The sequence below is a fragment of the Podarcis erhardii genome, assembly GCF_964252035.2.
Source record: "Podarcis erhardii genome assembly, chromosome: 8".
Lineage (NCBI taxonomy): Eukaryota > Metazoa > Chordata > Lepidosauria > Squamata > Lacertidae > Podarcis > Podarcis erhardii.
Genome location: NC_138499.1, coordinates 92,638,430 through 92,662,050, shown reverse-complemented (window position 1 = coordinate 92,662,050; position 23,621 = coordinate 92,638,430). Strand labels below are relative to the sequence as shown.

Here is a 23,621-nt window from a genome sequence, read left to right as displayed (position 1 = left end):
AGCAAAGATTTACCACACAAATGATACTTTATGTTGGAAATGTAAAGAAAAAGAAGGTACCTTTTATCATATGTGGTGGATGTGTCCCAAGGACTTCTGGGAAAAGATTTATAATGAGTTGAAAAAAATGTTGAAAAATACATTTATTAAGAAACCAGAAGCCTTTCTACTTGGACTAATAGGATTGGAATTGCCCCAAAAGGATGTTAGATTGTTTTTGTATGCCACCACAGCGGCAAGACTATTACTAGCCAAAAATTGGAAATCTCAAGAAATACCAACAATAGAAGAATGGAAGATGAAGATGTTGGACTTTTTGGAGCTGGCTGACCTGACTGGAAGAATCTACAATCAGAAAGGAGACTCAAGAAAATTGGGAGAAATTTAAAGAATATCTAGCTAAATATTGTAATATAAGATAATTGGAAATCACTTGGAAGTTGGCTGAGGATTATAATAATAATGGGTCGTAAAATACTAAGGACTAGAATCAATAAAAGAGAAGCTAGTAATTAAATTAGGTATTGAAAGTAATAATTGTTTCTATGTTTTTCTTTTTGTATTGTGTATTTTTCTGTTTTTTTATTATGTATTGTTATTATATTTTGTTATAAAACTGGAAAAACAATAAAACTTTTTGAAAAAAAGACAAAACCAAGGCACGGCTTCCGATTGGCTGCAGGAGCTTCCTGCAGTCAACTGGAAGCCGCAGACGCCAAGTCGGACGTACGGCTTCTGAAAAACATTCGCAAACCGGAACATTCACTTCTAGGTTTGAGGGATTCAGGAGCTGATTTGTTCGGGAGCCAACCAAGGTACCACTTTACTCATAAAAACCTAATCCCCCATTGTTGTATCTTCTTAAAAATATATATTGGCCTCAGCAAATAAAATGTATCACATGCCATGCCTTCTCTAATTTTAGGTGAAATTATAAAATAGTACAGCTTTATCAGTATTTGTGTCTTTCTGCTACTACCGTATTTGCTGTTTCTTCATATTATTGACGGTTCTGAAACTAAAGAGGAATCGCAATAATAGCTGAACCTATCAGAAACCACATAAAGCAATACTATAGCAACAAAGTTTAGGTAACTTCCATTCATGGAAAGGAGAACTTGCTAGAGTTCACAACACTGGCAAGTAAATAAGCAGGTAATTACTAATAAAGAGGTATGCAGGAGTAACAAATAATTTTAATTAATGGTACACATTTCTTTACAAACTGTCCATAATCCATTTTAGTACTTCACTAACTCATAAGTGAACTAATCATTATGAATTGTCAGAGCATTAATACAAGCCACACTTGCTCATAATATCAAAAGTAACTGCAAATTGTATTAGAATATAAATATGTGAGATATAATACACCTTTATATCCACTGGGTGGCAGTCCTTCAATCACCAAATCAATATTTATACCCTAAGGACCAACCTTTTCATGTCAATAGTATTGCCCACAAATCCTCACTTCCTAGCTGAAGGTTACCTTATGGGGCTGCAGTTGCACCATGGTTTAGTATTGCAATAACAAGTCTTTGTGGCCACTGGGTTCCTAGGATTGCCACCGTTTTCTCCAGTGTGGCCATGAAAAGAAGATACTAACTGCAGCTTAGTGTTCTGCCCTAACTCAGACAAACTGCAGTTAGTCTTTACTGAGGTTTCCTAAAACTTAAAATTATGCAAAGCACTCATGAGGCCTCCCAGAACCACTCTTCCCAGCACCTTTCGCAAAGTACAGTGCAGGATTCAAGCGCTGCTACAGCAGGGCTTGAAAGTGGCGGGTGTGACCTGAAACTCTGGCGTGCTGCGTGGGCTTCTGCAGGGCCCACGGAGCCGGAGGTTCCTCTTCCCCCGTGGAAGGGGGGGGGGAGAGAGAGAAAGACTTCCTTAAGCAGCGAACCCAATGCAAAGGCCGAAAGAAACTCGCGCTGCTCCGAGACTTACCTCTCCCGAGTGGCTCGCTCAGCCATCGCTCTCGCCTCCCAGCTCACTTCCAGCGCTGAAGAAAGAAAACAAGCGGCGAGAACGTAAGAGCGGAGGAAAGGGGCAGCACCTCTCCCCGTCCTGCTGAAAACCAGACCCCCCCCTCCCGTTTCGATGGTGCCTGTTGCCCCCCGCTGGCCCCAAGCCTCCGCGGGAGAGCGAGCCAGCCAGCGAGCCGGGCCCGTCGGGGCGGGGACCCGGAGCATCCCCGGCACCGCCCCGAAGGGCCGCCTGGACCCCTCCGCGGGGGAGAGGAAGGGGAAGCCCCTCCGAGCCGCAGCTGCGCGGGGCCTTTTCTTCCGACCCGAAGGGGCGGCCCGGGTGGGGCTCCAGGGGAGCGCGGGAGGGGGCAGGGCAGGAGGGGGAACTCGGACTCGAGGAAGCCAACTGACCGGCCCGCCACGGCGTCTCCTTCTAGCGGACGGCGCCCCGTCGGGTTTCCGCGCCACCCGAAAGCGCCTCTTTCCCCGCCCGCGCGGGACTCGAACCCGCGGCCGCTCAGAGCCCGCGCGGGGGGGGTCTCGTCGGGGGGGGGGGCGTCGCGCGCAACTCGCCCCGGCTCTGGCGCGCCCCTCCCCCGCCCGACGGGAGGCTCCTCCTCCTCCTCCCCCTCCCTCCGCCTCTCCGAGGAAGCGAGCGGGCGAACGCGCGGCGCGGATTGAGCCTGTGCGGCTGCCGTCCGTCGCGTCGCCTCTGGGGGGGAGAGAAAGGCGCTGCTGCTCTGCTCCCTCCGCTCCTCAGGAAACTGACGCGGCGGCGGCGCCTCGGCGAGAGAGATGTAAGCGCTCCCGGGAAGGGAGGAAAGCGGGAGGGGGCGCCGCCGAAGGTGGGTGGGCCTGGCTCCTTCCCTCCCTCCCGCCGCCCCGCGAGGGAGCCTTTCACACGGGAAAGGGACGCGGCGTCTCTCAGCCCCGCTCCCGGTTGCTCCTCAGGAGCCCGTCTCGGGGGGGGGGGGCGGGGGCATCACGCGCGGGCCTACACGCGTCCCGGGAGCCCCCAGTATCGCACGCCCGTGTTTCATTATCAGGCCAAAGGGGCGGGGAAACGGGTCAGAAAACTCCCATGCAGGGATAAGGAGGAGAAGGATATTAATTATAATTAATAGGTCGTCTTTATTCAAACCAATCAGAAATCACAAAGTGATGCACAAGTTTTTGACCTCATTTAAGAAGGAGAGGAGAAAAAAAAATGTTCATAGTTTGTAAGACCAGAGATGAAATGGAGGAGAGATGGGTCATTCCGCGTCAAATCAACGCAAAAAACAAGGGTTTCGCCACCCTCTCAGATTTTGATGAAACTTGCTGTACACCCTTTGCTTATGGTTGAAAGAAACCCCCTTAAATGTTTTCCCTCTATCTCAAACAGTTTTCATTTTATAGCACTTCAAAGTTTCGTGAAATCTGTTTCTATCCCTCAAGATCCTGGCCTTGTGTGCATTTTATTTTTTTTCCTCCATAACCAATGATCAGATCTCTTTGAAATTTTACATAGAGATCAATAACATGATAAGGATTTCAGGAAAAAATACACCAGCATTCAAAAATTTAATAAATGCCTAAAAAATGTATAAATGTAGATTTTTTGGTAGAAAAACTAGGTTTAGAAAAGCATTAGGGCACAATGCAATCAATAGTTTTTGATGGTAAAAATTATTGCAAAGACATGCTCTTTCTCAACAAAGACTAAAATTTATGGGTCTCTTATGTCTTATGACAAAATTTTACGTTTTTGGGACATCGTGGGGTGGGAACGGGGAATGACTACTGTGTACAACTTTCCTACAATCTATAGCTGTAAAATAAAAAAATAATGAAACAAAGTTGTTTATCTTAAAATCTAAAATAATATTAAAACTATGAAAATTGGCTATATCGTGAAATCACCCTAAAAAATATATCTGTCAGAAACTTTAAATGCTGACAAAAGAAAGTCTCTCAAAAGTCCAAAGTTAAACTGTTACTAAATCTGCATAGCTGCGAATGCCACTCTACTTCCCACTCACAAAAAAATCCCCTTGCAGAGCCTGTCCGCAGAAATCAGAAGCTGACTTCCTTTTTTGCTTCTGTTTCACCAAATCAGTCAATTTACGCCTAATTCCTTTTTAAAAAACTTTATTTGGCTTTTACCTCTAATTGGAAGATCCGCTGCTTGTGGTGGCGGTGTGTGGCTTCGGCAGTAGAGTGCGGTGGAGCCATGAGCGAACTCAAGCCTCTTTCCCCCGTGCAAAAATGGCAGCCTGGAGGCTCAGGAGGGTGAGTTCCCACACTCTGCTGGACCCATAGGACCCCCACTCCTCCATGGGGTGGGGGTTGGGGGCACCTAGCCCTGGCGCTCACCCCCAAAGCTCTATCTACCAGAACTGTGCCGTCCCTTAAGCGGACGACACGGAGCACGCTGCCATTACCTCCACAGCGAACCAGAAGTCCTATCCTGCCCAATTCTTAAGTTTCCTGCGTGGACTTGGGCCCATCACTGTTTTTCAGTCTCATAGTTATTGTGGGAATAAATTGCATCTTTTTATATGTTATTCACATGTATAAAAGTACTACAGTAATACACATACCGTATTTTTCACTCCATAAGACGCACTAAAAAGTACAGTGGTGCCCCGCAAGACGAATGCCTCGCAAGACGGAAAACTCGCTAGACGAAAGAGTTTTCCGTTTTGGAGGTGCTTCGCAAAATGAATTTCCTATGGGCTTGCTTTGCAAGACGAAAATGTCTTGCGAGTTCCTGCGGGGTTTTTTCCCTTTCCCCCCCCCCTTTTTCTAAGCCGCTTATCCGATAAGCCGCTAAGCGCGGTGGAGCCATGAGCGAACTCAAGCCTCTTTCCCCCGTGCAAAAATGGCAGCCTGGAGGCTCAGGAGGGTGAGTTCCCACACTCTGCTGGACCCATAGGACCCCCACTCCTCCATGGGCTTGCTTCGCAAGACGAAAAAACCGCTAGACGAAGAGACTTGCGGAACGGATTCTTTTCGTCTTGCGAGGCACCACTGTAAGGGGACATGTCTGTGCATCTTATGGAGCGAATGTGTGGTCCCTGGAGCCAAATTGTCGGAGTGTGGCATGCTCCTGGGCTGCTCTTTGGGAGTGAGCTTTTCTGCCCCTAAAGCCCAGGAAAGGTTTGGGAGCAGCGGGCAGGCTATGCACCGTTGCCCCGTGCTCCTGGGTTGTTCTTTGGGGGGCGCAGCAAATTGCCGTCTCTCAGTGCCTCCTAATTGAACTGCAAAGGCTTGATTGCCTAACTGGATTCTGAGCTCCATTTGAAATTTAAGCTTCAAATTTGACCAGAACGTGTCCAGAGGAGGGCAACCAAAATGGTCAAAGGCCTGGAAACGATGCCTTATGAGGAACGGCTAAGGGAGCTGGGCATGTTTAGCCTGGAAAAGAGGAGGTTAAGGGGTGATATGATAGCCATGTTCAAATATATAAAAGGATGTCACATAGAGGAGGGAGAAAGGTTGTTTTCTGCTGCTCCAGAGAAGCGGACACGGAGCAATGGTTCCAAACTACAAGAAAGAAGATTCCACCTAAACATTAGGAAGAACTTCCTGACAGTAAGAGCTGTTTCTCCATACTCCAAGCCCTTCTCATTTGCACAGCTCTGGTTTCTCTCCCTGACTATTACCATTCTTGATTAATAACAGTAAAATGCTCAAATTTTAGTTTATGTGACCGCTGCCAATACTGACTTCCCAGTGATAATGAAAACAGCTACATTGTATTTTTTTAAAAATTATATTTTTATTAATTTACAAATACAAAAAAAGAAAACAGAATTGTACATTCAAATTTCTTAATTACCTCTTAATTCCATTTTTGACTTCCCTCAATTTGTCTGAACTTCCTTCATTTTATAACTTTTAACACAGTCCTACTTGAAAACAGCTACATTGTAATGGAATGTCTATCCTTTTTCCATTAACTTTGTTATGTACCGTGGCTCGCTTTAAAGCAGCAAAGCGGACAGGAGCCGCCCGCTTTGCTGTTTTAAATAGTTTAGTACAACGTTTGAGTCAGAATTTTTTTTCTTGTTTTCCTGCTGTAAAAACTAGGTGCGTCTTATGGTGCAAAAATACGGCACTTAGTATGTTCTAAGAGCCTTGATTGTTCTTCACTGAGATTCTCTGAAGCACTCCTGTGTTTCAGAAAACAAAGAAATGGTTGGTATCGCACATTAGGAAAAGTAGATTTTTGGCATTGGAACAAATAACTCAGTGAGAAAGTTGGGTTTCAGTTTGAGTTGCTTACTCTTGCAAAATGGCTTTTAATTTCCACATTTTTCTTTTCTAGGGCCGATTACTGGAAATCTCAGCCCAAGAAATTCTGTGATTATTGCAAGTGCTGGATAGCGGACAACAAGCCTGTATGATGATCTACCTTCTGTACTCTTAAGTGAAACTGAAGTACAAAAAATGAAAAATAACTTAAAACTATGGAGAGACCTGGTTTGAACAAAGACATTGGATTCTTATCTCATTATACATGACTAAGCCATTTTTCACCTTCTCACCCCTTGCTTTTTCCTGTTAGACCTATTGCAGTCGTTAAGAGTCGTCAACAGGCTCATCGCAGCTATCTGCCAATCACCCATTCCCACCACCCTTCTGAGTAATACCCCTCCCCACCTTCTCACTATATAGAAAGGTCCGGTGACTTCTGTTTCAGTGTATCTGAAGAAGTGTGCATGCACACGAAAGCTCATACCTAGAACTAACTCAGTTGGTCTTTAAGGTGCTACTGGAAGGAATTTTTTTATTTTGTTTTGACCATGGCAGACCAACACGGCTACCTATCTGTAACTGTTACAAAAAATGAATTATATATTAATTTTCAACAGGTCAATCTAGACTTGGAAGTTTGTATTATGAGGAGTGGTCACCTGAGTGCTGAGTCTGAGCGAACCCCAGGTATATCTGAGATCCAGATACAGTGGTGCCCCGCAAGACGAACACCTCGCAAGACGGAAAACCCGCTAGACGAAAGGGTTTTCCGTTTTGGAGGCGCTTTGCAAAACAAATTTCCCTATGGGCTTGCTTTGCAAGATGAAATGTCTTGCGAGTTCCTGCGGGTTTTTTTCCCCTCCCCCCCCCCTTTTCCTAAGCTGCTAAGCCGCTTATCAGCTGATCCGCTAAAAGCCGCTAAACCGCTAATAGCGCTAATCCGCTAAGCTGTCAATGGCCTTGCTTCGCACGGAACGGATTAATTTCTTCTTGCGAGGCACCACTGTATACTGCTTCCTTAGAGGTTGTGCAACAGCTACTGATACTGTCCTGATCTTTATTGGGACCAGCTGTCATGAGTGCTCCAATAGCTGCAACAGTATTTCTATTCAGGCATTGTTCCTGAATGAGAACAACCCACATGCGTAGGAGGCATGGGATCACCCCCACCCACCCACCCCCCGTTCTGTTCACTCAGTCCCTGACCTTCCGAGGTTAAATGTGGAAGGTATGAAGGGGGCTAGAAGCCTCTACATGATGGGGGAACCTGGATCATGCAGAGCCTTCCACTCACATTTAAGTGAGCACAGGTAAAAACTCCTCAGATGTCCCCTGCTCATTACAGAAAGGTTGGCGACTGATTGGGTCAGCTGGGTATGCAGGGGACAATTTTGTCCCCATGCTTCCTACCTGTGTGCCCGAGCAGGGTTAATATTGATGGTAGTTGCATGTCATGTGAGCTGTGAAGTCTCAAGATCTCAGGTTGGTGGAGGGCACTCCTTGCAATATTTCTGTTTGTTACTACAATACTGATGAATTCTCTTTGATCATTCTTCTTATAAGTCCCTACACCCTTATTTTAACAAAGCAAATTCGTAGCTTTCGCGGCTTTAAAGATAAACTTGAAAAAATGTGGACAATGGCTGGTGAAATCTTACAATTAAGAATATAACTCTGCAAAATTTTGAACAGTCTGCTTACCTATTTCCATGGCTGACATAATCAGAATAAATTATGCAAATAAACCAATGCATACAAACTTAATTTTCATGGTATGTTTTGACTGACTTTGTGCAAAATCTGGATTACTTTTGCAGTTCTTTGTGGCACAAAGTATAAACTTACGGCAATAACAAAATCTTGTAAGCAAAAAATTTCAGCTGCGTTCCTGTATGGCCTTCTGTCCCACCCCTTCAAAACATCATTGTAATCCTCTCTAAAGTTCTTAAGCACCTTCTTGCATTTCTGTCTCAACAAAGGAAGTCCAGCCTCTTTCTCTCCCTTAGCGTGACTTTCTCCAAACCTATTCTTACTTCACAATCTGTAACCCTGTTACCTAAATTAGAAGCTTCAGTTTCTTCTTCTGCTACCCCTGCTTTTCCTGTGGCTAAACCCCACTTCCCATTCCAAAGCTTACAAAGAACTGTGTGAACAAAGAAAAACATTTTAACTTGGTAAGATGTTCAGCTGCATCATTCTGGCAAGTGGTGAGAACTTTACCACACTTCAGCTGGTTGGAAATAAAATAAGTAGCAAAGCAATCCTAGGAGGAGAAGGAAGGAGAGGGTGCAGATATTTTTTATTCATTCCCTTTGCTGTGCTCCAGAATTGGGCCCCTTGGAAGATGTGTGCCTACAGTGCCAGAAACACCCTGTTCTGAGACTTTCTGCTGACTGCTGGCAGTGAGAGCCCCCCCCCCAATAAAGCCCCTTTCTATTGGTAGAGGCTGGCAGAGAGAAGCCTGCACACCATTCCAATAGTGCCCCTTGCAGGTCGTCAACATTGGGGAAGTCAGTAGTGTTGTGCGCTAAATCGCCAATTGGTAAAATATGTACTGACCAATGTGACTATATTGTATTTCACAAGCACTACTGTCCTGTGTGCTCCATCTGTGGGGTTGGCAACAGTGCTTCAGGCTGGTATTCTTCATTGCTGCTGTTACTTAGTATTATATGCCTGATATATATTTAAAATAAATTAACATTTCAGGAATCCTTGTGATTGAAAGAAAAGGAAACTTGTTTTCATCCTTCCTGTTGTGTGTTTCTTTTATATTTATCTTTGTAGCCTGAACTTCTGAGCATTTCACTGAGGCGAGCCTGTATTAGTACGCAGTATTATTTTGAGATTTTAATTGACTGTAGTGATCTTATTTATTTAAGATATTTTAGCCAGCTTCTGTTAACAAATAATTTAAACAAGAAAATGATAAAAACAGCAGATTGAAACAGAAGCAGAATAAAAAACAAGACATAAAAACTTCATAAAACTTCCTGAGCACTGCCACAAAATCCAGCTAAAATGCCTGAGAGGGAAAAGAAAAGGTGTCTGGAACTTAAAACAAAATAAAAAAATTCCTTCCAGTAGCACCTTAAAGACCAACTAAGTTAGTTCTAGGTATGAGCTTTCGTGTGCATGCACACTTCTTCAGATACCTATCTGTAACTGGAACTATGGAAGGCACCACATTGCAACACGGCTACCTATCTGTAACTGGAACTTAAAAGCAAAGGTACCAAGCAAGGCTTCCTGGCGGGTGCATTCTGTGAGTGGCATGCCGCCACTGCAGCGGCCTTCCCCCCAGTTCCTATCCATCCTATTAGGGCAAGCAGGCAACACATAGAGCTGTGCCTTTGATGAACTCTTGGAACGGGTTCATATAGAGCACAGTGGTCACTAAGGTACCCCAGCCCCATGTCATTAAACTTCTTGTTGGAACTCTAGGTTACTGGTAGGTTTGCTTCCTTTTGTTTTAATATGTCACCTGTGTTCAGTCTCATTTGTGCTCCTGCCAGTTCACATTTCTGTGTATTTTAATTCTGTCTTATTTCCTTTTAAAGAGTATTGACTTTCATGAACGAGGAAAAAACCATAAGGAAAATGTGGCTAAAAAGATTAGTGAGGTAATACAATATATTAAACCTTGTTTAAACTAATCACATTATATTAAATTCCATTATTTAATGGAACTCATTATTTTTTCAATTGCAGATTAAAAAGAAAAGTTTGGAAAAGGCAAAAGAAGAAGAAAAAATGTCAAAGGAATTTGCAGCCATGGAGGAAGCTGCAATGAAGGCTTATCAGGAGGATTTGAAAAGAATTGGTGCTACGACAGGTAGGGTCTGATGCTGCCAAAGAGATGAACAAGCTCCTGCTTAATATGTTCTGTCACTCACTTTTCCCATAGCTGTAGCTGCTTCCTCTTTCCCTCCTTAAAAAAACAGCAGATATAAATCCCAGCAATTCACTTCTACATCATGTCCAGGTGAGCTTCTCTTGTTATAATCCAAATCAGAGAAGGTTACGCTCGGCCAGCTTCTGTTCAGTGAATTGTCCGATAGAGGAGTCAGCAAGATGGATTCCCACTCCCTGTCACTCAAGCCCCTCTCCTTCACTGAACCTTTCGGCTCGGCAGGGAAGGGGAGCTGGCTTAACAAGTGTGTGAGTGATCTATATCCAGTCGCTTTAATCCAGGGGGATGATGGCGGGTGTAGCTCTCCCAAACCCCCAAAATATATCCTTGGTCTTCGCTCATGAAGGGAGCATCCACAGCAACCCATAAGTCCCCGGAAGTTTTGATGTTTGTTTTTTAAAACTGGAACTTGATGTTTCAGAATCTTTAGGTCAGAGCTCAGCACCAAAAAAGCATGAGGAAAAGAAAGAAAAGAGAAAGAGAGAGAGAGAGAGAGAGACCACAGAAACATCATCAGATGCAACAAAGGAATGGGTGCGAGGATTTTCTCCAGAAGGCTATATGTATTACTACAACACTATATCAGGAGGTAAACCTGTAACAAGGAATGTGGATTTAACCATCCACACATCTTGCAATGGCTCCTTTCCAATTACCTCACCACCCGCTTGTACCTATGACATCAGAACAAAATAACCTGCTCTCACCACGCATGGAAGTTCCTTGGCTAAAAAAAACACATTTGCCACAGACTTATTCCTTTCTGAAGCTTTTCTCCAGTCTGCCGTCTTCAGTCCTTTAGGAGCTATCAGTGTGACCACGTGGAGCCACCCTCCTGAGATTGGCATCACTGCCGCTTACCGGGATGGGGATGAGGCCCAGCAAGGTGGAGGCTGCGTGGACACATTGGCAGAGCCAGCTCAGTGCTCCCCACGGTGGTCCCATCACTGTGGCCATTACCCAGCCATCATTACTTCCATACAGATTTACTTTATGTGTCACCATTTTTTCAATGTACAGACAACTGAAACCTAATATCTCTTCTTTTATTATTATCATCTCCACCCTTAAGAATCGCAGTGGGAGAAACCTGAAGAATTTCAGGACAATCTTCAAGAACTCCAAAAGGTAAATGAAAGTTGTAAAAGCAAATCCTGCTTTTGTTTTATTGTTATGCAGGTTCTCTGAGCTTGAACTGGTCATTAGAATTACCAGTAGCTAAGTCCCACACCAAAGGGGAAACACCAGCTGAAGCCACGTGTCCCTTATTGGATCTACTCCTTTGGCAAATGCTGCACACCATAAACTGAGTCTTGGCATGACTCACATTTTCAGAACGCTTCCTGCTAAAGTTATTTTTTACTTTTGTTGTTTAGTCATGTCCGACTCTTCGTGACCCCATGGACCAGAGCACACCAGACACTCCTGTCTTCCACTGCCTCCCGCAGTTTGGTCAAACTCATGCTGGTAGCTTCGAGAACAACCATCTCGTCCTCTGTCGTCCCCTTCTCCTTGTGCTCTCCATCTTTCCCACATCAGGGTCTTTTCCAGGGAGTCTTCTCTTCTCATGAGGTGGCCAAAGTATTGGAGCCTCAGCTTCAGGATCTGTCCTTCCAGTGAGCACCCAGGCTGATTTCCTTAAGAATGGATAGGTTTGATCTTCTTGCAGTCCATGGGACTCGCAAGAATCTCCTCCAGCACCATAATTCAAAAGCATCAATTTTTCGGCGATCAGCCTTCTTTATGGTCCTGTTCTCATTTTTTACTAGAGGTCAAAATACAATTTGTAGAGGAAAGATGTGGCAATATCTTAAAATTAACCAAGCAAGCAAGGTTATACTTGCACAAGAAACTATATGGGCTTGGGGTCCTGGCACAAGTTAGTTGCATTTTAAATCAACAGGAAAGATTGATATTATACATACAAAATATGTACACACGTTTTGGGTAGCATCTAGCATTATACGAGTGGACGAGAAGAATCCCTTTTCTCTTATTCCCTTGTAGTCCGCATTACATGTCATCCTGTGCCTTTAATCAAGTCAAGTTCCAGCTATTAAGTGCAAATCAATAGAACTATTCACATGAATTAATCCATTTTCTTTCATAGTAGTCTATAACCAGCAATTTGTCATATCATCAAGTTTAATTTTCCATCTCTCCTGTGCTTATGGGTAGTCTACTTTCCCACTCCTGTAATGTCTCAGATTTTTAATTGCTATTTAATTGGAGAATTGACTGCATTCAAGTGTAGAGCAAAAATTAGTTTAGCTACAATTATCATGTTGCATGGGTATTTAGGAACAAGTTTGTAATGTGGCTTAGGGTGTGTGAGGACAGGATCCAGGAGCAAGTCTTTGACATGTTTCTCTGGTATCTTTTCCCAGGACTCATAGCGCCCGCCATATATAATTGGTGGGGAGGAAAATCAGATTTTCTAAGTGATACTTCTTATACCTACCTTTGTTCAATTTCTTTTTTTAATGCAGTTTCCAAGGTGTTATACAACATCATTCATTTTGCTTAGTTCTCTGGTGACCCTTATTATTTATACAGTACAATCAAGAATTATAAAGAAAAAGAACAGATCCCTGTCCTAAGAATATTGCTTTCTAAAAGCTGACAGTATGGGGAGACGAGGGTGTGGGGAAATGGGATTTCCAAGGTAACAAAGGACTTGTTTCACTTGTTAATGGAAACAATAAAGTTTATTAAGTCAAAGGCTTCAAAGAAAAGGTGTAAAGATGTATTTCAGGTAACTTGGCTATCTGAGAGCCATTCTGTCTCTGTCCAAATTCTGTTAGAGTGTATGGAATGTCCCCCAGATGATTTTAATGAGTTAGATATAATTGCAATATTTTCATAAGTGGAGCCTGACCTTCCTTGCCTATATCCATATGGTACATCAGTGAGACTTGGATTAATCTTTTACTAGGTGGTTTATTTTTCTCCGTTAGACAGCACAGTGGATGGAAGGAACAAGTGAAGATGGTCGCACCTATTACTACAACACAGAAACAGGAGGTAAGGAAGATAAAAAAGAGATAAAACATAGGAAGGTGCCTTATCCAGAGTTAGACCATTGGTCCACCTAGCTCAGTGTTGCCTACACAGACCGGCAGCAGCTTTCCCAGATTTTTGATATAGGTCATTCCCAAAATTCCTTGGAAATGCTGGGATTGAACTTGGGTTTCTGCCCATGCAGAGTTTTGCCAGCGTGAGACAGTCCTACACTTCTGTGAAGTCAGTAGCACAAATGGAGAACTAAATCCCAGAGGGTGGGGGGTGGGGTGGAGTTGTTACCCTGATAAGGCCCTCATGTCCTTTCTGTAGGAACTTGTGGGCCATAGAGAAGCTGCAGCACTGTTCATAAGGTGAAACGGACTGAGTCTGCCCTCTTAATGTCATGACTATTTGAGCCAATCATGTCTGAAGTACAGTGGGTGATAACTAGGTACAGTGGTACCTTGAGTTACAAACGCCTCAGGTTACAAACGCTTCAGGTTAAAAACTCCACTAACCTGGAAGAGTTACCTCGAGTTGAGAACTTTGCCCCAGGATGAGAACGGAAATTGTGTGCCGGCGGCGCAGCGGCAGCAAGATGCCCCATTAGCAAAAACATGCCTCTAGTTAAGAACAGTTTCAGGCTAAGAACGGACCTCTGGAACAAATTAAGTTCGTAACTAGAGGTACCACTGTAGTTCTTCTCAGTACTGGCACACCAATTGTGGAAAGCTCTCCCCAGTGAGGTTTGCCAGGTTGCCTACTTTGTTGTCATTTTGGCACTAGGCTGGGAGTAGCTGCCAGAATTCAAAATCAGTAATTTTCAGATTTATATCTAGCTTCCCAATGACACCAAATTGCATCATCTACCTCAGACCCATATTTGTTTCTGTATGTTGAGTGTACAACTGATGCTTTTGCATTAACATTGTGAAACGCAAATAACAGTTGTTTGTTTGAGTGGGGTTAAGAATGGGAATTTAACATTGTGTGATGTTTTGATTTGTTAGCCACCTTGAGTTTATTTTGAAAATAGGCTGGATATAGATTCTTTTAATACAAACTATTGTTTAAAATACATTGCTGTCTGTGTTTTCTAGTATCAACCTGGGAGAAACCTGATAATTTTGTGTCTCCTTCAAAAGAGAGTCAAAAAGAAAACCATCCTGAAGACAGCCGAGAAATGGAGTCAAAGAAAGCTGAATCAGATGCAGGGAAAGCAGGCAGTAAAAGCGAACTGCAAAAGCCAAAAAGAAATCTCCGGGTAAGTCATTTTCCTAAGTCATTTTCAGAATAAACCCACATCTTTTATCAAGTCATATTAATTATTGAAGTTTGAATAAAAAGTTCATTGCCATCCAGCAGAAATGCTTGCCACTGAGGAGACCAGGCCACAGAGCCGGGGTGGGGGGTGGGGAGGGTAATGAACAGTCTCCCTGCCCATGGCAGCAGTTTCTGGCATGCCAGTTGCCAGACAAGGGAGATAAAAGCCCTTTGGATGAGCCAGTTATGGGGACAGAGCACTTCTTTCAGGTGGTTTTGGGATGTGGATTGTGGTTAGAGAGGAAGCCAAAGGCAATCTTCCCCAAGGGTGAGAGACTGGTTGAAAAGAAGGGATAGGACCCCCTGTCTCTGGGTCACAGCCTTATGACAATGGGGGATGCTTAGAGGGTTTTGAGTGGGAGTAGGGCTGGAGGAAGTGGGGGATTTGGGAAATAAGGAGGAGATACCAGGGATGGAGGACCCATAAAGACATCTTGCTCACTTGCTGATTTATTTATTATATTGGTCTCACTATCAAAACACCATGCGTTGTCAGGAAATAGGTGAGTGTTTGTGTAACGAGTCAGTGTTTTCTGTTGAGTCCTATCAGGAAATTTCGAATGCATTCCTGACCACCAAATTTTGACACCAAAGTGATGGGAAAAACCAGGAAAATCCTCTGAAACCTTGCAAAAGGAAAACAGGGAAGGAAAACATGCTCTCTTGTTTGTCAGATATCCCCGCCCCCACCCACATGGTTTCTGGTGGTGTATTGCTCAGTAGTTTGCTGTTGGCTTTCTTTGCTTTCAGAGGAAAACAGAAAGTGATGACGAAGTAGAGGAAAAGCCTCACAGACGCAAAAAGATCAGCCCTTATGGGGAATGGCAAAAAGTGAAGCATGAAAGCAGTGATATAGAGGATGTACCAGCCGTTCGGCAGGAAACCTCTCAGGCAGCATCTCGAAGAGTCAAACCTTACGGGGAATGGGAAGAAATCACGGAAGATAAAGATCCATAGTAAGTCCCAGATGCAGCGTGGAGACCATTGATTGTATACCATTTCTTGGGAGAGCGTTAAATTCCTCTGAATTCCTCTTATTGCGATCTGAACTTCAAACCGGTTTCTGACAATGTTTTGATAACGTGTAACAGAGACTTGGTTGGATGAAGCAGATGGGCCTGTTCTTGCCGCTGCTTGCCTACCAGGTTTCTCTTAACACACAACAACCCAGGACATATGGGTGGGGTGCAGTCATTAGCGTGCACCAGGCATCTTATTGGGAAGACCCAGTTTTCTGAGTGCATGTTCTGGAAGTTGGGCAATAGGGGCAGTACAGGATTCCTTTTGGTGTACCTACCTCCCCGCTGCACCAAGGATTCCCTGCCTGAGCTGCTTCAGGTCATGGTGGATGTTCTCCTGGAGACACCTACTTTGATTGTCCTAGGGGATTTTAACGTCCATGCCAAAACAACCTTACAAGAAAGCATGGCCTCCATGGGGCTGTCCCTGAATAAGTTTGGCCCAACCCATAGTCGCGGACATGCCTTAGACCTGGTATTCACCTCTATAGATGTGGGTGATCTGACACTAAATAAAAGCAAAACAAAAGAAATGCCATGGTTGGATCACTTCCTGGTACACCTGGCCTCCGTGACCCTTCCCCTCTGCAGGGAGGTGGGACCAATTTGCATGTTCCACCCCCACCACTTAATGGATCCAAATGGTTTCCAGAGAGTTGTAGGGGATGTTTTATCCTGTTTAAGGCCTTTCAGCTGATTCCCTGGTGGCCCGCTGGAATGCGGAATTAACCAGGGCTATTGACTGTCTGGCTCTGAAGCACCCTCTCCGATTGCATGGGGCCCGGACTGCCCATGGTTTTCCCCAGAGCTGAGGGTGATGAAACAATAGTTGAGACAGCTAGAGCATCAGTGGTGGAAAACTCACTGAATCTGACTGGACATGGGTTAGAGCAGGGGTCAGCAAACTCTTTCAGCAGGGGGCCGGGCCACTGTCCCTCAGACCTTTGGGGGGCTATGTTTTTGGGGGGGCGGGGGAATGAACAAATTCCTGTGCCCCACAAATAACCCAGAGATGCATTTTAAATAAAAGGACACATTCTACTCATGTAAAAACACCAGGCAGGCCCCACAAATAACCCAGAGATGTATTTTAAATAAAAGGACACATTCTACTCATGTAAAAACATGCTGATTCCCGGACTATCCGCGGGCCGGATTTAGAAGGCGATTGGGATTCATCCAGCCCCGCCTTTCGCATGATGAATTCTGCATATACATACCACTTCTTGATGTCTTCTGCTTCTGTTAGGTCATTTCCACTTTTGTCTTTTATTATGGTAATCTTTGTACGAAATGTTCCTTTCTTATCTCCAATTTTCTTGAACAGATCTCTGGTTTTTCCCATTCTATTGTTTTCCTCTGTTTCTTTGCATTGCTCGTTTAAGAAGGCCTTCTTGTCTCTCCTTGCTATTTTTTGGAAATCTGAACAAAGAAACAGTGGGGTCACTCAGAGGAGAAGATGGTGAAATGCAAACAGGGGACACAGAAAGGGCTGAACTCCTCAATGCCTTCTTTGCCTCAGTCTTCTCCGATAAAGAAAACAATGCCCGACCTGAAGAATTTGGAGCAAATGATTCAGCAGAGGAAACACAGCCCAGAATAACTAAGGAGATAGTACAATAATACTTGGCTAGTTTAGATGTATTCAAGTCTCCAGGGCCAGATGAACTGCATCCAAGAGTATTAAAAGAACTGGCAGATGTGATCTCAGAACCACTGGCAGTCATCTTTGAGAATTCCTCGAGAACAGGCGAAGTCCCGGCAGACTGGAGGAGGGCAAATGTTGTCCCTATTTTCAAAAAGGGGAAAAGAGAGGACCCAAATAATTACCGCCCAGTCAGTCTGACATCAATACCAGGGAAGATTCTGGAGCAGATCATTAAGCAAACAGTCTGTGAGTACCTAGAAAGGAATGCTGTGATCACCAATAGTCAGCATGGATTTCTGAAAAATAAGTCATGTCAGACTAACCTGATCTTGTTTTTTGACAGCATTACAAGCCTGGTAGATGAAGGGAATGCAGTGGATGTAGCCTACCTTGATTTCAGCAAGGCATTTGACAAGGTGCCCCATGATATTCTTGTAAAGAAGCTGGTAAAATGCGGTCTTGACTATGCTACCACTCAGTGGATTTGTAACTGGCTGGCTGGCTGACCGAACCCAAAGGGTGCTCATCAATGGTTCCTCTTCATCCTGGAGAAGAGTGACTAGTGGGGTGCCACAGGGTTCTGTCTTGGGCCCGGTCTTATTCAACATCTTTATCAACGACTTGGATGATGGACTCAAGGGCATCCTGATCAAATTTGCCGATGACACCAAACTGGGAGGGGTGGCTAACACCCCAGAGGACAGGATCACACTTCAAAACGACCTTGACAGATTAGAGAACTGGGCCAAAACAAACAAGATGAATTTTAACAGGGAGAAATGTAAAGTATTGCACTTGAGCAAAAAAAATGAGAGGCACAAATACAAGATGAGTGACACCTGGCTTGAGAGCAGTACATGTGAAAAGGATCTAGGAGTCTTGGTTGACCACAAACTTGACATGAGCCAACAGTGTGACGCGGCAGCTAAAAAAGCCAATGCAATTCTGGGCTGCATCAATAGGAGTATTGCATCTAGATCAAGGGAAGTAATAGTGCCACTGTATTCTGCTCTGGTCAGACCTCACCTGGAGTACTGTGTCCAGTTCTGGGCACCACAGTTCAAGAAGGACACTGACAACCTGGAACGTGTCCAGAGGAGGGCAACCAAAATGGTCAAAGGCCTGGAAACGATGCCTTATGAGGAACGGCTAAGGGAGCTGGGCATGTTTAGCCTGGAGAAGAGGAGGTTAAGGGGTGATATGATAGCCATGTTCAAATATATAAAAGGATGTCACATAGAGGAGGGAGAAAGGTTGTTTTCTGCTGCTCCAGAGAAGCGGACACGGAGCAATGGTTTCAAACTACAAGAAAGAAGATTCCACCTAAACATTGGGAAGAACTTCCTGACAGTAAAAGCTGTTCGACAGTGGAATTTGCCGCCAAGGAGTGTGGTGGAGTCTCCTTCTTGACAACCATATGTCAGGAGTGCTCTGATGGTGTTTCCTGCTTGGCAGGGGGTTGGACTCGATGGGCCTTGTGGTCTCTTCCAACTCTATGATTCTATGATCACCAGATGGGCAGCATCAAAATCAGATTGATTAGGACTTCCGGGTTGACGCGATCGGATTAATGGCGGATTCCCTCCGAGCTCCGGGGGGAATCGGCTCCGCTGAGAACGGGTCTTGCCGCGCCGGCGACGCGGGGACCCTTAGAAACCACAGGTGCGGATACCTGTGGACCTGGTGACTCGGTGGGCACCTTAAGCTCCCTCCTCGACAGTCAAAGAGCCTTTTTAAAGGCTGCGGAGAAGGTACGAGGAGTGGTGTGGTGCTGAGAGTAGACCGCTACCTCAGTGGAGTGAAGCCGCAAGCCATTGCCGGAGAGCGTCAACTTTCTTCCCGACATTTGGACCGAAAGTAAACACCCCGTGAGTAAAGGAAATTCGATCTTTAAAAGAAATTTTATCCCTAATCTGGCGACCGGGGGGGACGTGCTAAAGGGAAGTCCGCACCCCCCCCCCCATACAGACAATTTAAAGCAAGGAGCGAAAGCCTAAGATCAGAGAGAAATAATCTCGTGTCTTTCGGAGATTGACAGAGATTTTATCAATTCCTCCTCTTTTCTGGATTTGATGACTTGGGACTTTGGGGACCTTTGGCAGAACCTTGGCACCAAGTCCTTCTAACTAGGATTGATCTGAGAAAGGATGAAGAGACCTCCCGAGACTTGAAGACCAATAAAATGGATTACCAACAGAACAGGCAGGGAGAGACTGAAATAGACTTAAAGGCCTCTGACGTGAGAAATCCGGGCTAGGGATCTTAGAAGAGGACAGTTATTTTGGAAGGGACAGATACCTGGGCAGGGAGGGAAGGGGAAAAGTAGAATTTAAAATTTTAGGATTTTTGGGTTGTTGTTTTTTTATAATGTTGATTCATATTTTAATAAAAAATAAAGGGTAATTTTTGGTATAAGAATTTTGATTGATCTTAGAATAAGGATCTAATGTATATAAGCAAAAGATTATTGAATTGGGCCTAACAAAAAGAATCAAATTTAAACATAATAAGAATAGGATTGGGGAAGGAAATAAGAACTTGCTGAATTTAATATGGAAATTGGGATGTATGGGGGGGGTGGGGGGAAGTCAGGGAAAGAGGGTTATGAAAGCAAAGATATAAAACCATTTATATGTCTGTGTGTGTGTTATAACATGTGAAAATCCAATAAAAATTTTTTTAAAAAAAAACCGAAATCAGATTGATTATATTCTCTGCAGCCAAAGATGGAGAAGCTCTATACAGTCAGCAAAAACAAGACCTGGAGCTGACTGTGGCTCAGATCACCAGTTTCTTATAGCAAAATTCAAGCTTAATGCACATGGTGATGTCCATGTGTAGAGTCGTCTCTTGTGTTGTTGGAAAAGAGTGTTTGTGATGACCAGCTTGTTCTCTTGGCAGAACTCTATTAGCCTTTGCCCTGCTTCGTTTTGAACTCCAAGGTCAAACTTGCCAGTTGTTCCTTTTATCTCTTGACTCCCTACTTTAGCATTCCAATCCCCTATAATGAGAAGAACATTCTTCTTTGGTGTCATTTCTATAAGGTGTTGTAAGTCTTCATAGAATTGGTCAATTTCAGTTTCTTCAGCACCAGTGGTTGGTGCATAAACTTGGATTACTGTGATGTTAAAAGGTCTGCCTTGGATTCGTATTGAGATCATTCTATCATTTTTGAGATTGCAGCCCAGTACAGCTTTCGCCACTCTTTTGTTGACTATGAGGGCCACTTCATTTCTTGCCCACAGTAGTAGATATGATGGTCATCCGAACTGAATTCGCCCATTCCCGCCCATTTTAGTTCACTGATGCCCAGGATGTCAATATTTATTCTTGCTATCTCATTTTTGACCACATCCACCTTACCAAGGTTCATGGTTCTTACATTCCAGGTTCCTATGCAATATTTTTCTTTACAGCATTGGACTTTCCTTTCGCTTCCAGGCATATCTGCAACTGAGCGTCCTTTCAGCTTTGGCCCAGCCGCTTCATTAGCTCTGAATCTACTTGTACTTGTCCTCTGCTCTTCCTCAGTAGCATGTTGGATGCCTTCCGACCTGAGGGGCTCATCTTCCAGCGTCATAACTTTTATATGCCTGTGTGATGGCCTGGGATTCCGAGTCTGAGAGTGATCCGGAGGAATCCCAGCCAGCGCAGGAGTCCCCGCCTCCAGGGCCGGCTGAACTGGGGCAAGGCCTAGTTGCTGAGGAAACTCAAGAGCAGGCACCAGGTGAAATCATTCAGGCCCCAGAGGTGCTGGAAGACTCAGTGGCTACAGGTGAGCCTCCCCCGGGGCCCAGTAACCCTTCGGCCTCTCCTGATCTGCAGAGGCTTAGGGCAGAGAGGCGAAGGGAACTGGTGTCTCCCAGGAGGAGTGCTCGCCTTAAGGCCAAGAGAGGCGGGGCTTCTGGGGGCCGGGACCGCCCCCAGCCTTAGAAGAAGATAAAGGTCAGGCAGCCCGGTCCCAGGTTGCGGGAGCAACGTCGTTGTGAAGTATCTGCTTTACCCAGTCCTTGTTCGGCACTCCCAGTGTGCCTGTTCCTCGCCCGGCTTCCTGCTTCTGCCTTACCAGTGTTCCTGTTCCCCGCCTGGACTCCTGCTTCTGCCTTACCAGTGTTCCTGTTCCCCGCCTGGACTCCTGCTTCTACCCTACCAGTGTTCCGGTTCCTCGCCTGGCTTCCTGCTTCTGCCCTACCATCGTTCCTGCTACCCCGCCCGGCTCCCTGTTGATCTTGGCCTACGGTAATAGTACCTCATCCCCCCTGGGACCAGCACAGCCTGTTGTCTTTGTCCATGGAGTTTTCTTGGCAGGGATACTTTAGTGGCTTGCCGGTTCCTCCTCCAGGTGGATCACGTTTGGTCAAAACTCTCCACTATGACCTGTTCATCTTGGGTGGCCCTACACGGCATAGCTCATAGCTTCTCTGAGTTATTCAGGCCCCTTCGCCACGGCAAGGCAGTGATCCATGAAGGGGACATTCACATTATTTTCAATTTTTTCACTCCTGGGATTACTTAGATCCCTTGGCCCCCCCCCAACCCTACACAAATTTTCTCCTATTTCTTTGCATCTAAACGCATTTTTCTAGTTCATTTTCTCACTCTTTCCTTTCCTTTAACTAATATTACATTATTCGTGTTAAAATAAGCTGTTTCCTAGTTCTGCTGGATCTCTCAGCAGCCTTTGTTACCATCGAGCATAACATTCTTCTGGACCGTCTAGGGGAGCTGGGGGCACTGTTATACGGTGGTTCCACTCCCTCCTCCTGGGCCGTGTCCAGAAAGTGGTGTTGAGGGATGAGTATTTGGACCCCTGGTCTCTCACTTGTGGGGTGCCTCAGGGTTCCGTCCTTTCTCTGTTATTGGGGGTTTTGGCTGGGTGTTCATCAGTATGCAGAAGATACCCAGCTCTACTTCTCTTTTAAGTCAGAACTTAAGTGAGTGAAGAACACCTCCAGTGAAGGCGGTGAAGGTCCTATGTGAGTGTCTGGAGGCAGTTGGAGGATGGATGGTGGCTAACAGATTCAGGCTGAATCCTGACAAGACAGAAATACTGTTTTGGGGGGACAGGGGGTGGGCAGGTATAGGGGACTCCTTGGTCCTGAATGGGGTAACTGTCCCCCCGAAAGACTAGGTGCACAGCCTGGGAGTCATTTTGGACTCACAGCTGTCCATGGAGGCTCAAGGCAATTCTGTGTCCAGAGCAGCTGTCTCCCAGCTCCATCTGGTATGCAAGCTGAGACCCTCCCTGCCTACAGAATATGACCCAGAAACTACAACTAATCCAAAATGTGGCAACTATTCTTTCCATACTTTATTCATTTTTAAAAATAAAATAACCAATTTTTAAAAATCTTTTAATATACTTTTAATTCTCATTTTTATCTTTTATTTTTATTTTTATCTTTTTATTTTTATTTTTAAAAAGGGAGAATAACAAAATTTTGAATCCATTTCTGTTTTATTTGTTAGCTTGTTTTTGAAGGGGAGAGTCCTTCCCACTACGCTGCTACGACCACTGCCCTCTTTTTAAAACAAAAATTTTCTCCATATTACTGCCATTGCTATTGATACCCTTCCTCTTACTCCCCCCCTTTACTTTTATTTTCCCCTTCTTTTTTGTTTTTCTCTTTCTTCTTCCCTCCTTCTCCCCACTCCCCCTTTTCTATCTCCCTCCCTTTCTTCTTCTTAAGGAGAACACACACACACACACACACACACACACTACTGTGTATTGCTTTGCCCAGCCCCTCAAAGAGGTTTTCTACATACTTTTACTTTACCATATTTTTCATTTTTACTTTTAGCATTTGATATACAGATATTACTGTCAGGCACCACCACCTCACCATCTTCAGATTTCTCTCTTCTCTTTTAATTTATTTTCCTTTTTTGGGTTTGTCTGTTTCTTGCTTCCTCTTTCCTTCTTAACCCCTACATCTACATACATATACCTCCCCACCCACTTTCATTAATAACCCCCCTCCCCACGGTCCCTTACCTCATACCATAATTAGAACCACCACTACAATATATTATCATTGTTACTACTTCTCTCTCTCTCTCTCTCTCTCTCCCTTTCTTTTTTCCTTCCCCTCTTTCTCTCACTCTCCTATTTTATTCTCTAATCTCCTCCCCCCCCTTCTCCTAAATCCCTTTTTCTCTTCTTTCCAACCTTTTGCCCCTATATTGTTTTGTTTGGTTCTATCCTAAACACACCCTTGCCAGCATTAAATCTCTTAACCCCTAATCCCACCTTCCACCCCTAACTGGACTCCAGTACCCCTAATAATAAACCTTTATTGTCACTACACCACCTGTGTGCAGTGAAATTAAACGAGCCCCCCCCCCCCCAAACATACACTCAGTCTTGTTCGCACTCTGTGTGCTTGTCAGAAGTCAATTACACCACTATTTTTTTTCCATTCAGCAGCCCAACAGCCCACATATAAAAACTGTTCTTTAACCTGTTGGTGCGGCTGACTATACTTCTGTATCTTCTGCCC

The 23,621-nt window shown here is 44.6% G+C and overlaps 2 protein-coding genes across 4 annotated transcripts in view; one reads left to right on the top strand and one right to left on the bottom strand.

Annotated features, from left to right (window-relative positions):
- Nucleotides 1-1,992, bottom strand: part of ELF1 (E74 like ETS transcription factor 1) — a 76,520-nt gene extending 74,528 nt beyond the window's left edge. The window contains exon 1 of the mRNA XM_081872751.1: nt 1,951-1,992. The gene's annotated coding sequence lies outside the window, so the exon portion shown is untranslated. The remainder of the gene's footprint in view (nt 1-1,950) is intronic.
- The window catches only part of WBP4 (WW domain binding protein 4), a 31,620-nt gene continuing 9,430 nt past the window's right edge, over nt 1,432-23,621 (top strand). Inside the window, exons 1-9 of one of the 3 annotated variants that reach the window (XM_081872795.1) lie at nt 1,432-2,033; nt 6,283-6,355; nt 9,773-9,835; nt 9,924-10,047; nt 10,547-10,714; nt 11,198-11,253; nt 13,083-13,149; nt 14,274-14,392; nt 15,202-15,407. In XM_081872795.1, coding sequence (XP_081728921.1) covers nt 1,684-2,033; nt 6,283-6,355; nt 9,773-9,835; nt 9,924-10,047; nt 10,547-10,714; nt 11,198-11,253; nt 13,083-13,149; nt 14,274-14,392; nt 15,202-15,407 — 1,226 coding nt within the window. In that variant the 5' untranslated portion in view covers nt 1,432-1,683. Of the gene's footprint in view, nt 2,034-2,631; nt 2,768-6,282; nt 6,356-9,772; nt 9,836-9,923; nt 10,048-10,546; nt 10,715-11,197; nt 11,254-13,082; nt 13,150-14,228; nt 14,393-15,201; nt 15,408-23,621 lie in introns of those variants that run through there. The other 2 variants (XM_081872794.1, XM_081872796.1) reach the window with 2 other exon arrangements.